Source organism: Paroedura picta, chromosome 10 (genome assembly GCF_049243985.1).
Source record: "Paroedura picta isolate Pp20150507F chromosome 10, Ppicta_v3.0, whole genome shotgun sequence".
NCBI classification, from domain to species: Eukaryota; Metazoa; Chordata; class Lepidosauria; order Squamata; family Gekkonidae; genus Paroedura; species Paroedura picta.
Window position 1 is genome coordinate 47,697,743 of NC_135378.1, and position 14,655 is coordinate 47,712,397.

At 39.3% G+C, this 14,655-nt stretch overlaps 1 protein-coding gene across 10 annotated transcripts in view; it reads right to left on the reverse strand.

Annotated features, from left to right (window-relative positions):
* RAPGEF2 (Rap guanine nucleotide exchange factor 2) overlaps positions 1–14,655 on the reverse strand; it is a 157,223-nt gene that overhangs the window by 22,509 nt on the left and 120,059 nt on the right. For all 10 annotated transcript variants that reach the window (XM_077299989.1, XM_077299986.1, XM_077299987.1 and 7 more), the window contains 8 exons: positions 14,152–14,310; positions 12,480–12,632; positions 9,220–9,384; positions 6,675–6,782; positions 6,376–6,579; positions 6,120–6,228; positions 3,361–3,607; positions 739–896 (listed from right to left, as the gene is read on the reverse strand). In XM_077299989.1, the coding sequence (XP_077156104.1) occupies positions 739–896; positions 3,361–3,607; positions 6,120–6,228; positions 6,376–6,579; positions 6,675–6,782; positions 9,220–9,384; positions 12,480–12,632; positions 14,152–14,310 (1,303 nt within the window). The remainder of the gene's footprint in view (positions 1–738; positions 897–3,360; positions 3,608–6,119; positions 6,229–6,375; positions 6,580–6,674; positions 6,783–9,219; positions 9,385–12,479; positions 12,633–14,151; positions 14,311–14,655) is intronic.

The window sequence follows — 14,655 nt, forward strand, 5'->3', positions numbered from 1 at the left end:
GTAGAAGAGTAAAACAAAGGACCACTTCTGATGCTGTATTCTATATGTTGCTTTGTGCCAGCTAAAAATGATGAATATTTCTGTTTGTTCTAACCAAAATGCTTACTAATATTGTCTCACCAGGACCCATTATGCACAGGGGGAATAACGCACATTCGGGGTGGAATGGTGGTGACTAAAATCACCGATAACACACGGAGGCGGCTGCAACCGGCCACAGCATCGGTGCATGCTGCCGAAAAAGCCGCGTCAGTGAAACGCGGAAGAAAGCGCAGCTTCCGGGTGACTGGGGCGCAACCAGAAGCGGCGCCCGGATCGCCGCGTGCATAATGCGCCCCGGTCACCCGGAAGCTGCGCTTTCTTCCGCGTTTCACTGCTCCAGCCAACATCAGTTTAGAATTGTATGTTTAAATTTATGCTTCTCTTGGGCCCATTATGCACGGCAAAACCCAGAGTTTTGCCGTGCATAATGGGCCCAAGAGAAGCATAAATTTAAACATACAATTCTAAGCTGATGGAAGGTACTGGAGTTGGCTATCTTCTTTCTACTGACAAAGCAAGGGGGGGGTTGATCACCATAGAGGCTAGTCATCGTGGAATCCACATAGGGCTTCAGTGAGGACAGGAATTGTGAGGTCAAGGGGAAAAGCTGATAGTTTTCACACACACCTTCTATTCTTACCTGAATGAACAATATCAGAAAGAGTCTTCAGGGAACAATAAATATACAATGCTTACCTGGGGTAGTATTGAAATCTAAGATGCGGTGATGTGACTGCAGCAAGTCAGGATTGCTTGACGATAATGTTCCACTGACTGGTAGAGCAGGAGGAATGTGCTTGGTCTGCCTCATACCTACAATACTGTCATCCTGAGATTGGCCAATTCCAATATCACTGTATGTTAGGCAGAGACCAAAATAAGTGGATTAGTTCAGATGCAGCACTAGCAGAAAACAAAATAATGCAAACACAGATCTGAAATGATAGATTCAGGTGGGTAGTCATTTTGGTCTGAAGTAGCAGAACTTTGTTGGTCTTAAAGGTGCCTTTGGACTCTCACTTTATTCATGGATTTGAAAAGTACTCTTCTTCCAAGTCTCTGTATTGTGACTTTATGAATTGTGCAAAACAAACTGCTAAAATCTTCTCTTGGCATGTGAAACTAAACTGCCTGGAGTCAATATCAAAAATGAAGAGCCACTAAAAAATTATAATTTACTTTATCTTTGAATCCAATTGTACATAATATTGAAAAGAAAAAAATAGCATAGAGAACTATGGACACAGTTTTAGGAGATTTCTTATAAGTATCTCAAGCACTTGGCCATCCCTTTTAGGAGTGTTGGTAGTTTTCATTATAGCAGTCTCTATGTGCGACTGTATGCTGAAGTGGCATGTTTAATACAAGATGACAACCACAGAACTTTCCACAGAAAAAATAAACTGCATACTTAAGTCATATTAAGGATTTAAATTGGGCCAGGACCTCTAAGGTTTGAGAATGTGTGTTGCTATTATATGAGCATGTGGATTATGCTACCCACACCAATCTGCACAGATTTTGAGATCCATGAATGGTGCTCTCTTACTGAAAATAAACAGTAGGGGCAGTTGGATTGGCTGGAATCCTTGGAAGAATTTTCAACAACTGTACCATCATTGTAAAACTCCCTTCCTTTGGAAATTAGATTGGCACTATCCCTTCTTTTGAAATGGAACAGATGTTTCTTTTTTTGGAAAGATCTGAGTTGGACTACAGGGTCAATATATTTTTACCTGTCCTTTTGATGCCACTTTTAATTTAAGGTTTAATGGGAATATATGTATTTTATGATTTTACTACTGCACTTTGCCTAGAACATTTCAGTGAACAGGGGGATTAAATAAGTGTTCTAATACTATTATAACAATCATTATTCTCTAACTTCCCTAAACTGATCCCTGCACAAAACCCAGCAAAGCACATGGACGGGAAAAACAGGAAGTGTAGCATGAAATTAAACTATCAATATGAGTGAAAAATATATGAGTGAAAAATAAAAAAACAAAAGTGTTTATATATGATATGTATGGTCAACAATACAAAATGGAGGGCAATACGTAAGTTGGCTGAATAAGATTGTTGAACAAGACAATAAGATAAAGTGTGATGGATAAAAGATATATTTTGCCGTAATATCAATTTCTATTATCAATTTATTCTATGATAAAAATACATAATACCATGACAAAATTAACTGGTTGTGGTGTTTGAATGAACATTATAGTGTTTTTTTAACATGCAGACACAAGTGGGTAGATGGATTTTAAGTGTCACTCCAGCCGCCCACCCATTAGTGCCTGTTTCAGCCCTTTGGTCATTGTGTCCTAGAGCGACAGCTGTAACCCCTAAATGTCTTGGTATAACAGGAATAACTAGCATGTTTCCAGATTTCTTCTGGTTGACTTGGTATAACACTGGAGCTGCCAGCACAGAGCATATTCCATACGTATAATTTGTAGGTGCTTCAATCTTTTCTAGCTCTCAGAGTCAAAAGATTGTGGCATTTGCTTATTCTTCTTGAGGAAGCAGACTGACCACTTCCAACTACTCCTGATGTGGACCTAACACCTGAAGAATCATAGCATATTGACCTGTAGCTATATAGGAAAGGTCTTCTATAGACAGATGGTGCCTATTGAAAATATTAAACTATATTTCTAATAATCTTAATCAGCTGAAATTCAGTAAGTGTGCAATACTCTAGCAAACTTTCCCATGTACTGTCACAATTGGTTTATGATGCTCTAGCATTTTAAGATTAAAATACTTCATTGCTTATCTACTTTTATGTTGCTCAAGAGTACTGAAAAAACAAGCATTCTTCCACACCAGTTTGTTCTCTCAACAAGTCTGTTCCCTGGGAGAAACCCAGAATTAGGCACCTAATTCTTATAGCTACTCAATCCCCTAGCAGCACAATGCAGAATATGTACTTTCCATTTTGGGCTAGTTACCACTCTTATAGTTCACTACACTACACTATTTTGGGAGATGCCTTATTCCCTGTGTGAGTCATTAGCATGTCATTAATGGGTCGTGTTCCTCTGAACTGCCACTTCCACGCCATGGCACAAATTAGTGATGTTAACTGTCAGAGACAATCTGTTTTGTTCTGTTTCAGTTACAACACTTAGAATTTTTAGTACTGCATTCAGATTCTGCTCTGTAAGGATTCCTGAGCCTTCCTTCAACCTCCTCAGTTTATTCTTGCACTTTTTGTTTATGTCAAGGCTGACAAATGCAGTCACCTATCTAACCTAATGTACCCAGTCTGAGAAGAAAAACACCCTGCAATTGGTATAACTCTACACTCACTTGTAAGGTTTCTGAGGCAGGATACTGATGCGGGTTTTGTCGAGAATCTTCTTTAACTTGTTTCGTCCTCCAACAGTGTTGGCTTTGCTTTTCTTGGTTACTTTTTCCAATCCTATCACCTGTTCCACATCAACTGCAAGATCTGGGATGGAATAACGGCTTGCTTTTTTAATATCACCAATTTTAGGAAGATGAGGAGCCCCATTTCTTTTCTCCTCAGAAAGCCTTGTAAGGAGTTCTTTAAATACTGCAGAACAAAGCAAAGGATGGAAAGCATACAGCCATATAAGCACAAGACTGCAGACAGTGCTCTGAGAGTAAAAGAATGGAACCCTTCTGTTCCTGTATGGGGCCACCGATATTAGCCATCAATAGTTCCTATGCCTGTAACCACCCCTGGAAAGGATAACATGACTACTAACAATACATATATCTGTGTGGGTTGGGGCTGGTTTCAATCAATGAAACTGTTCTCCGGCAGACTGAACCTACTCCCTCCCTGTGTCAAGGGGAAAAAGTGTCTATTATTTTCATTTTTAAAATGTTGGGAGATCTTCCAGGATTCATGTCAAGCAGAGTCAAAGTTTGCTGGCACAACTTATGGGTAGTTGCTAAGAAAGAGACATCAGAAGGGCATCTGTGGAAGGAGAAAACTCATTTCTAAAAGCCAAATCATGGCAGGGCCATAATGCCTGAGCAAGTAATGGAGCAAATACATGTTTCACATATTCATTCCTCCTACCACCAACCCCAATCCCCCAGGCTTTTCTATATCCATATAACAGAGCACTGTTTGCATCTCATGCTAAATGTTCATGACTCAACCAGTAATGGGATGAACCGGCAAATTGGGATGAAGTGGACCAGAGAACTGACAAAGAACTATTATTCTGGAAGAAGCCAGGTGGCCATGATGAAATGAAGACTAGTTAATAAAGACTTAGGAAAGTCCAGCCCATTAACTATGGCAAAAGCCTATGTTATTATTGGCATCTGTCTATGAAACATCATGGCACAATCTTTCAGAAGGCCTTGCAAGTTAATCCACAAAACCAAACAGTCTACAAGACTGTTTTCATAGGCTCTGTCCCCACACTATGTTGACCACTGGTGGTATAAATGAATTATATTTTACCAAGATGCCTTAGAGGGGGCCATTCTTAATACTAGATGACCAGCTGAGTATATTTCCATCCACAAAATCAAACTTTGGATAAGAAGATGTAACATACAATATAGGGATTGCTCACAGTGTGAACAGGCTGCTAGAGGTCATTGGCGAGCTTCTGAACTTTTGGACACGACTGTAAACAAAATTATTATTGAGTATTGGGATGGTTTTGAGTCTGAGTGCTTTTATAATGAGCATTTTACTGCAGCTATGATGTTTTGATATCTATTGTATTTTGTTTCTGGCTTGTGTCCTGATTTATCAGCAGAACAGTAGGGGTATATACATATATATTAAATAAATGAGAGTATAGCTGCAAGCCACTAAGGACTAAGAATGATTATTCACAAACAAGTTTAATGTCTTTCTACTGCTTGCTTAAAACAATTCAAAACATATTATACATGTAGCAAATGCAAGTTGGTTGTATTGCCTATGTAAATATCTGTGCATAAATATATATATATTTACAGGATGTAATTTATCATCATAAAAATTCTTTGTAGCCTTAATCTACAATAACCTGCAAAACAGATTATTTGTATTTTAAGTTAATTGACTGTGAAACATTTTATTACTTAGCAAGGATCTATCTTGAACACTTAACTCAGCTCTCCAAACCTTCATAATGTATAATACTTTTCCAGTACTATCTCCTCAATTTCATCAGCCTTCCTCAACTTTTTTACCATTGAGAAACATTCTTCAGGCTTCAAGAAGCCCCAGAAGTGGAGCAATCATGCAAAATATGGTTGGGAAGCGTAACTGCATACATGCCCCTCCCTATCCCCTGCAGACCCATCACTGGCCATCAGGAGCAGGTGGGTCAACATGACCATATATGGTCATATGAAAAATGTTTAACAAATTTTGAAAATATGTTAAAAATGAACTCCTGAAATATGTTAAAATTAATTCCCATTCATAAAACCCTGGTTGAAAAAACCTGATGTAGGTACTAAACAAATATCATCACACTTAAATAGTATAATGAAAGAGAGCTTAAAGACCAAATGCTTCTTTTACACATACTGTTTCTGCTGTTCCCACGTACACCCCTTTTGCTGTAAATACTTAAATAAATTTCTTCAACTGCTTGTTCTAATCTTTTTAGATTTGTCTTTAAAAATATTAGCATTAGAATTGTGCTGCTGTTCCTTATAGTAAGAGGAAGATTAAAATACAATCTATTTACTAATATCATACTTCCTCCTGTTCAGGAAAGCCTCCAATATTGATTTGTCTGAATTGTACAGAGGTATATTCATGTTTTGTTAGCATGAAACAATAGCTAGTTATATTGCAAAATGAACAAGCTCAACACTACCCAATAGCTAGGCACTGCACAGTAAAATTAATACTGGGGACCAGACTATCTTTTGGGCAGCCTCCTGTCTACTTTGAATGGCATTTGGCAGATGGAATCCCAAACAATCTTATCAAGAATCTAGATTTCTAAATGTGAAAGCCTATGCACACTTGCAACAATCAAAACCCTACTAAAATCAATAGGCTTTGAACTCCACATAGCATTGCACTGCAAGAAAAGAGTTTGAAACCACTGTATTACAATTAAAATAAAACTTACCAAATAAATTGGTTTTCACAGTGATAGATAAATGTGTATTATTTCGAAGAATCTCCATGGCTTTTGACAGTTGGATGTTTTCAAAATTTTGGCCATTCACTTCCAATATCTAGAAGGGGGCGGGGGAGATTTGAATGCCAGAAATTCATAATGCTTAGAGAATTTAAGACAAAGCAACATTTTCCTGTGCTTTTCATTAATTCACAAAGCAGTGTTGGCATTTCAACAACATGCTGCTGCAGTATAAATAGCATACCTGATCACCACGTTTCAAGCCTGCTTCAGTTGCTTTGCTACTTGAATCTACACTGTCAACAAAGATTCCAAACCCCTTTTCGGATCCTCCCAACAAGATGAAAGGCAAAGGGGCTTCCCGAGATGGCTTTGTTAACGTTATCAGTCTTCGTTTGGCTTTAGCAGCGCATGCAATATTTAACAGCCTCAGATGTCCACCCATTTTCTGCAGAAGAAAAAAATATCCACAGCCATTCAAAGTGTTTGCAAACTGGCCCCAGTGCAGTATCACGTATCACCTTTCTTGCATGTTATTCCTACCTCTCTTTCCAAGTTGTTCTCAAATTCCTCCAGAAAACGAGTCATTGCAGGATCTCCCTCAAAATCATTGAAGTGATTGTTCACCCACAACAATACTACCCGTGTTACCTGAAGGAAGCAACATAAAATTATGCTGCACATATTTTTTTTAAATAACAAACAAGCTTATTTTCAACTGCTTTGAACAATCTGATCATTTGATATTAAACAAATTAGGATCCTATGTTTTGAAATACCGTCTGATTTTTCTAGTCTGATTAATCACCTGAACTTCCCACAGAAGCTTACTTAGCACATTACTGTAACTTTATCAGCATCCTATTTCACAGTCCTTTGTAAGGCAATGAGAAACCAGACTTTTTTTTTTAAGAGTAAAGGAAATGACTTCTATTAAAACTAGGGAAATTAGCAGTATTAGAAAACAATTATTTTTAAATTCTTCTAAAGTTTAAGTTTATTGGATTTTTTTCTTGAGGATTGACTAAAGATGATGGGAGACTGTAAGATTACAAATCTATATTGATACAGAAGGCAAAGAGGAAGCACAAGGTATAGGGCAGGGAGGACAGGAAAAAGTGGGATGAACAATGTAAAAATATGATACATGTTAGGCTAGCTCATGATATTTTATTGTTGCTTTTTGCCTGGTAAATGCAACTCCTTTCACTGAAAGGTTCAACATCGCTTTGGTCCACTTTTTAATTGTAAGTACTTCCTGCTTATTTGCTGTTCCACAAACTAACAGGTGGTCTTTCCATTTTCCCCCCGGAGGCTGGCAATTCTAGCAATGTGTGAAAGGCAAATGTAGTTGGGAGTGAGGTGAGTCTGATGTGTTAATTCTGGTGACACAGAAAGAGATGAAGAGGCTTGGCAAAACCACTTCCTGCATTGTGAGAGTGGTATGATGGTGTCACATCCGTGGGGAGTGTCTGGATGATGTCACTTCTGGTGACATGTGACTTCTGGGGATGTGGCATCACTTCTCAGGGGCCTTGAAGCTTGAAGAATATTTCAGGGAGTCGTCCACAGTTAAAAGTTTGAAAAACATTGCCAGAGAAGCTAGTTCTAATACTAGGATGAGCTGTTAAAATTAATTCCTAATGCCAGCCAGAACATTTTTATTTAGACAGAAATCTTTTTCTACTTCAAATATCTGTTCCAAACAGTGAATTGTAAATAATGTATGCAACAACTAAACAGAAGGCTACTGTTTCGAAATTCACTATCAATACTGTGCCCTGATCTGGATAATCCAGACTAGTCTGATTCCTTCAGGTCTTGGAACCTAAGCAGGGTCAGTGCTGGGTAGCACTAGGGGTATGCAAAAATATTTTTTTTAGTTCAAGGGACCCAATTTTTGAAAGAGGGTAGTATTTCTGAAAATCCTATATCTGACCCCTGGTATTCAGATCTAGGATTTTCAAAAATCCCAAAATTTTGGAGTCCAATACACCCAAGTAGGAAAAAAAAAAGATTATGAAGAGACCATCCTGATCCTGGGGGTGGCTTGGTTTCTTGTGGCATGGTTTAAACTGTGCTGCAGGAGAAGTTGTTCCCAGGATCTGCATGAGGTCTAGAGATGTCTTGATGCTGCATGCAGACCTGAGAGAATCAGCTAGGGTGACAGGTGCTAAGAGTTACATGTCAATTTAAGCTGCAACAGGAAACAGTTTCAGCCAAGGCAGGAGGGAGTGGTCAGCTCCCACTGCCCCAGCTGATCAGTATAGTTGAATATTCCTTAATAAAAGCTGAATAATTTGGCTTATTTGCACTCAACTATATCAGTAGCTGATCAGATCAGAGAATTTGTAATTGGCTTAAATGATATCAGAAAAATATTGGTAAGGCATTTTTCAATATTTTTTTTCCAGCTTAGTTTAACCAAATGCACACTCCTACTTAGCACTTGGATAGGAGACCCCATGGAGTCACCACACCAGCTGTGACTTGATGGCACTTTACATACACATCAATTCTGAACGAAAGTGGTGAATGTCTGTGGTATATGCTATAAAACAGATGTAAGGATGACCCTTATACAACACATAATTATTTACATCAACTGTCCCCAACCCCCGGTCCAAGGACTGGGACTGGTCCATGGATCAGTCGGTGCCGGGCTGTGGCTCCTCCTCGTCCTCCTCCCCAGCTGCTGCCTCGGGGGCTGCCCTGCCACTCTGCCACCAGCTCACCTTTGATGCTCTCCGGTGGCCCTCATGGCTGGGCCTCCCCCTCGGTGTGGCACTGTGCAGCTGCTGCTGGCAGCTCCCCCCAGTGGGCGGCGGGAAGTCAGGGGCACCAGAGGGAAAGCAAGTGGAGCAGGGGCTCAGGCGACAGTGGCGACATCCCTCGGCAAAAGATTACCCCCCCCCCCGGGCCTCAGTAAAATTGTCGAGCAATGACCGGTCCCCAGTGATAAAAAGATTGGGGACCACTGATTTATGTGATTTCCCCCCTTATATTGAACATTTGTTACTAGCTGTTTGGCTACGTAAATGAATAATTACAATTTGAAATTTCATTTAGGTATTAATTAGAATGCAACCTTATCCCTGAGGCTTGGATCATTGAACCACTCCAACAACTTCTTTCCCACTTCCATTGGGCTGGAAAGAAAGGTCCTGTAGGTCAACAGGAAATCCTCTATAAATGTTGGATCCACCACTGAGTGTTCTTCCACCAAATGCATTGTTAACCTTTCTGGTGTTCCCTAGGACATGTAAAAGTTCAAATATCAACAAACATCAACAACTATCTTACTTCATTGAACTGGCACAGTGCATATGGCAGTACATTTACCACCAAAATTAAATACACTAAAGGAAAACTAAAAGAAGCATTCTTTGTTTCTGTCTCAAAAACTTTTTCTTTCAAAATTTAAATGGTAATAAGTAATATATACGTAAATCTAAAGTACAACTGCAATGGGCACAGTGACCCATCAGCACATTCCCCTCCACTCATCCCATCTGACCCCAAGAAAACCTAGTTGTACTTAACTGTAACTGTTGTTCATAAACACATTTTATGCGCGGGCATACATTGGGACTATGCATGTGCAGGCCAGCCAAAGACAGTTCCTAGCTCCTATGAAACCACGGGGGCACCCCTCCCCTAAAGAGCAAATACAGTGTTTTTTCCTGCCAAAGCCATAATGAGCTCTGGAGGAGTGGCAACCTCAGCTCATGATTGACCAGTGTGAACACTCTACAATAAGCAGGGTGATGCTTTCATTGGAACAATGGCTGCAGAAATGCTTTACCAATCTCTGCATCTTTTCTTGCTTGCATGTCTAAGATGTGGAGTATTATAAGACTGTCCTTAGAAGACCAAATGGCCTTGCAGATGTCCACAGGTGGTCCCCTGAAATAGTATGCAGCCGAAGAGCTCTGCATGCTGGTGGAGTGAGCATGAATGTTCAGGCAGTAAGGTAACCAGCATTTTTTTTAACACAGTCTTATTGTGGATATCACCCATCTAGAGAGGGACTGAGCAGATGCAGCGTTATCATTTTGTGTGTCAGAGTAACAACAAAATAAAGGTTTTCTGAACGGTTCAGCTCTTCCTGTGTAAAACAATAAAGCCTTCTTCAGGACAAGAGAGTACAAGACTCATTCATTTTAAGATATGGAACAGGGAAAGGAAAGTACAACTTCCTGGTTTAAGTGAACTAAAAACTATCTTTAGCAGGAAATGTAAATTGAAGGGCAAAACAACATTTTCAGTAAACACTTTTGAAAAAGGAGAATCTATCCTCAATGTGGACAGGTCACTGACCTCTTGATTTCGCCCAGAAGATAAACATTTCCACTTTCTAAAACAAGAGTAACATATAATAACATATAGTTCCTGGATTGATTAAAGACCTCCTGAACCCCTGCAGAGAAACTAGTGGGTGGGTTCTCCATGCTGCTAGGTGCACTTGGGTATGTCATACTGTAACAGTGGTCCCTTGGACAGCAGGTCCACTGCTTGTACTTCCCCCTTACCAACTGTTGTAGTTCTGAAAACCAAAAAAGTATTACAAAGTACTATCAATGCCTGCCTGGCATTGTGTCGTATGTGTAGAAAAGGGCCCATTTTCAAGTATCTGAAAGGCATCCCCTACAGAGCAGGTGTTGTGAAAAGTTACTGCCAGACAGATGCTTTGATGTTGCTGAACCCTTTTAACATTGGAAAGGCCTATACACCCTGTGAGTCAGAGTATAAACGCCTCAAGATCTTTTCCTTTAGCTTATTATCCATGGTGATATTAATTTCCAGGAACATAGCCATCCAGAGGATCTTTTTGGGATGCAACCTGATATCCTTGTTGGGAGAGACTAGTGGTATACTCTCTCACTGTGGACACTTCCTTCATTTTCAGCTTTGGACTCCACCAAAGGTTTTTGAGGGAACTGAGGTGTGGGATTGGGGTACCTTAGGCCTGATAAATCCAGATCCAACAATGCCATGATCCATTCTAGAACCCTAATATTCAAAATATGCAATGATATGTGTAGGCACAGCTTCAGCTATTAAGTTGGAAATATTGGATCCAGTTGTGAAACCAAACAATGTTCCATTGAAGCCATAGCAGCAAGCTCAATCCCCAGTTCACAGGATGATCTTTATGGAGAACCTGAATATAGGGAGGGGGTACAAATTGACCCCAAAATCTACTTTGAGCTCTTGGGCTGGAACAGGCATGGGAGATGGAGGTGGTCTATGCTCCTTCAAAACTGATTTAGACCTCCTCTTATGTTTGCTCTCAGCTTTGTCTTTTTGTTCTGATAAACTTTGTGGCTGATGGAGTAGATGATGGGAATGCTATTGCCTAGGTTCCAACAACAGAACCAATGGAACCGAATGAACTGACACTGAACTCATATGGTGCTTGGGTATTCATGGGTACTTCAACTGATGTCAGTGTCTTTTCCCACAAAGCAGCCTTTAGCCTCGTGAGCCTGTCACTGCATTGGTGGTGAACTGCTGACACATTTTCCAGGCAGACACATTGTGACCTTTACTCAGGAAGATAAGGCACAGTTCATGTTCACCAGTATGAGTTATTTTATGTACCACATGAAAAGTGCCTTTGCTGACATCGTCTCTCAGCATCCAAGTTAGAGAACCGAACAGGGGACTGAGAATGCGGGAAGGGCTTAGACAGTGAAACACCTGGCCAGGTAGCTCAAGAATTTTCCAGTTACTTTTTTTTAAAAGATCACAGGGAGTTTAATCAAAAAGAAAATAATACCCTTTCCCCAACAATGGATGAAAAAAGGTGACAAAAAGACCTGATAGGATTCAATAAATGTTAGTAAGCTCCATCCTAGCAGTGGCAACAAAAGAACTGAGGGAAGGCTGAGCCACTCCTCCAGAGCACATGTTGATTTAGGTGGAGGGAAACATCACATTCACTTTGGTGGGAGGGGTGCCTACACCTAGGTTCCCTAGAAGCTACAAACTTCTATTTGCTACTGACCTGCTTGTGCATAGTCCCAATGTGGGACTATGATTAAATTTAATTTCCAGGCTCACAGGACCCATGCATACTAAGTTCAGTAGCTTTACTGAAGATGGCATGAGGAGACGAAATTATGCTGCCTGTTTCCTCAGTGAAGCTGAGAAGAACTTTCCTTTCTCCTCCTCAGGCTTTGTGAATCAACTTTCCTGGAACCAGAAAAGACCGCTGGGGTGGGAGTTGGAGTGGAATGCAGCAAAGATCTGCAATCCTTTCACCCATGGACTGTAGAACCAAACCTACTTTTGCAAAAGAATATGTAGAATGGCCATTAAAACACTGTGACATACTAAAAATACCTTGATAACTATGTGACCTTTTCTTGTTCCAGTGCGATCCAATTCCCTATGTTCTTTTACCATGACAATCTCCCCTTCTTCTTCTACCTTCTGCATGTTTTTTTCCACTTGATTGAGAATACGACAATAATCCTGCTGGGCTATACACACAAACTAAAAACAAAATATTGTAGTTGCATAAAAAGGCAATGGTTTGTAAACTTGATTTTATTTCTAAATTCTCTTTTCCAACATGTCTTCTGTTCTAGGATTTGTTAATGTCTCATTTATTGCCAATATAGTTGCCATATTACCAGTCATAATGTTAGACATTTAATCTTCAGTATCAAAATATTGACTTTAAAACCTCAGCTTGGCTGAGGTTTACTTTTCATTGACTTTTTCTGGGCATGCAAAGTACATAATGTTTATGTTTTAAAATCATTTAAAAATAAACTTCCTGTGATTTCACTCCCAAATTTCCATTTATCCCACTTGATTTATCAAGAAAACTGCTTTAAAAATAAAATTTGTCTATGATTACAGTAAATGTCTTCTATCAGTGAATGACTAACTGTGCCTTACTAGAACTCCTGTTGCAGATAGTAACTACAAAACTCCAAGTTAGCCTGACTTAAATTCAGCAATAATGACTGTCTTAATAAGGTAAAGGTATCCCCTGTGCAAGCACTGAGTCATGTCTGACCCTTGGGGTGACGCCCTCTAGCGTTTTCATGGCAGACTCAATACAGGGTGGTTTGCCAGTGCCTTCCCCAGTCATTACCATTTACCCCCCAGCAAGCTGGGTACTCATTTTACCGACCTCAGAAGGATGGAAGGCTGAGTCAACCTTGAGCCGGCTGCTGGGATCGAACTCCCAGCCTCATGGGCAGACAGCTTCAGACAGCATTTCTGCCACTTATCACTCTGCGCCACAAGAGGTTCTAATGACTGTCTTAGGAAAGTATATAATTAATTTCTTCAATTCAAATTAATCATAAAAATTTCACAATTTTTCCTTTCTCATCTATATTCCCCAGGATTAAAATTGGCTGTTAAAGGGAAATTCCTAGTTTTCATTTTAAGGGCTTTTATGACGGAAGGAAAATCCTCATGATTGATTGATAGATAGCATTCTTCTATTGTCAGATTATTGCTCCAGTGCAAAGAATAAAATTAAAAGTTTGATTCCTTCAAGCAATTACGTCCCCTATTCCTTCCTAATTTTACAATAACTTTATAGTAAGAACATGTTCATTGTATATCTAAGTTTCTTAAATACAGCCTCTATATAGTCTAGTCAACTTTCATATACTATAGCCCACTTTTCAGTGTGTTAGTTATTCTATGTGTTTGATCTTTTTTAATATGCAGCTTGATATACATTTCACAAGAAAAAAAACAAGATTTACTGTCAAAGATGATAATTGGGTTTATTAACCACAATATGTATGGATCGGCTATATTATTTATTTTTCATTATTTGATTTATATAACCATCCTTCCTAGCATAAAAGACTGACAACTTAATCAGTGCCTAGCACAATACTAGCCTTGGTCAATCTTGCAATATGGGTAACACACAGCATCAATCTTAACATGACAACACAGTTACAAGAACAACTGGCTTCATATTTAAAGGACATGATACAAGCATGCTGTTTCAATACCCAAATGAGATTTCATGTTCTACCTGGCAGTCATCTACTTTGGTTCTCATTACACCTTTCATGTATTCCTTGTCCATGGTAGGAGAAACACCAAAACTGTTTCCCATACATAATATTTCTGTTCTTCCATCAGGATATGTTACTTCCACAGAACCATTCAAAATAACGGACCAGGAGTCCAGCTAAAAGTAGATAAGAACAAAGGAAAGCCACTTAACCTTATAGAATATTATATACATTTCTTTTTAAAGACTACTTGAAATTATATAGGGAGAAAGAAAAAAAATCACTTGCAATGACATTCATATATAAAGAAAGGTTAACTGATATACTAGCTAAGAAGCTCAGGAGGGCCCCTAAGGTAGGTAAGAGCACTGTTAACCAACATATTTGATTAACCAGCAATTCCAATACCTGGCGAATGTTTGTTATCAACATTTTTATTACACTTAGGATTTTCAGATGTACATGATGATTATATAACACCTCTTACAAGGTCTTAGATGTATTACCAACATATACTTTAC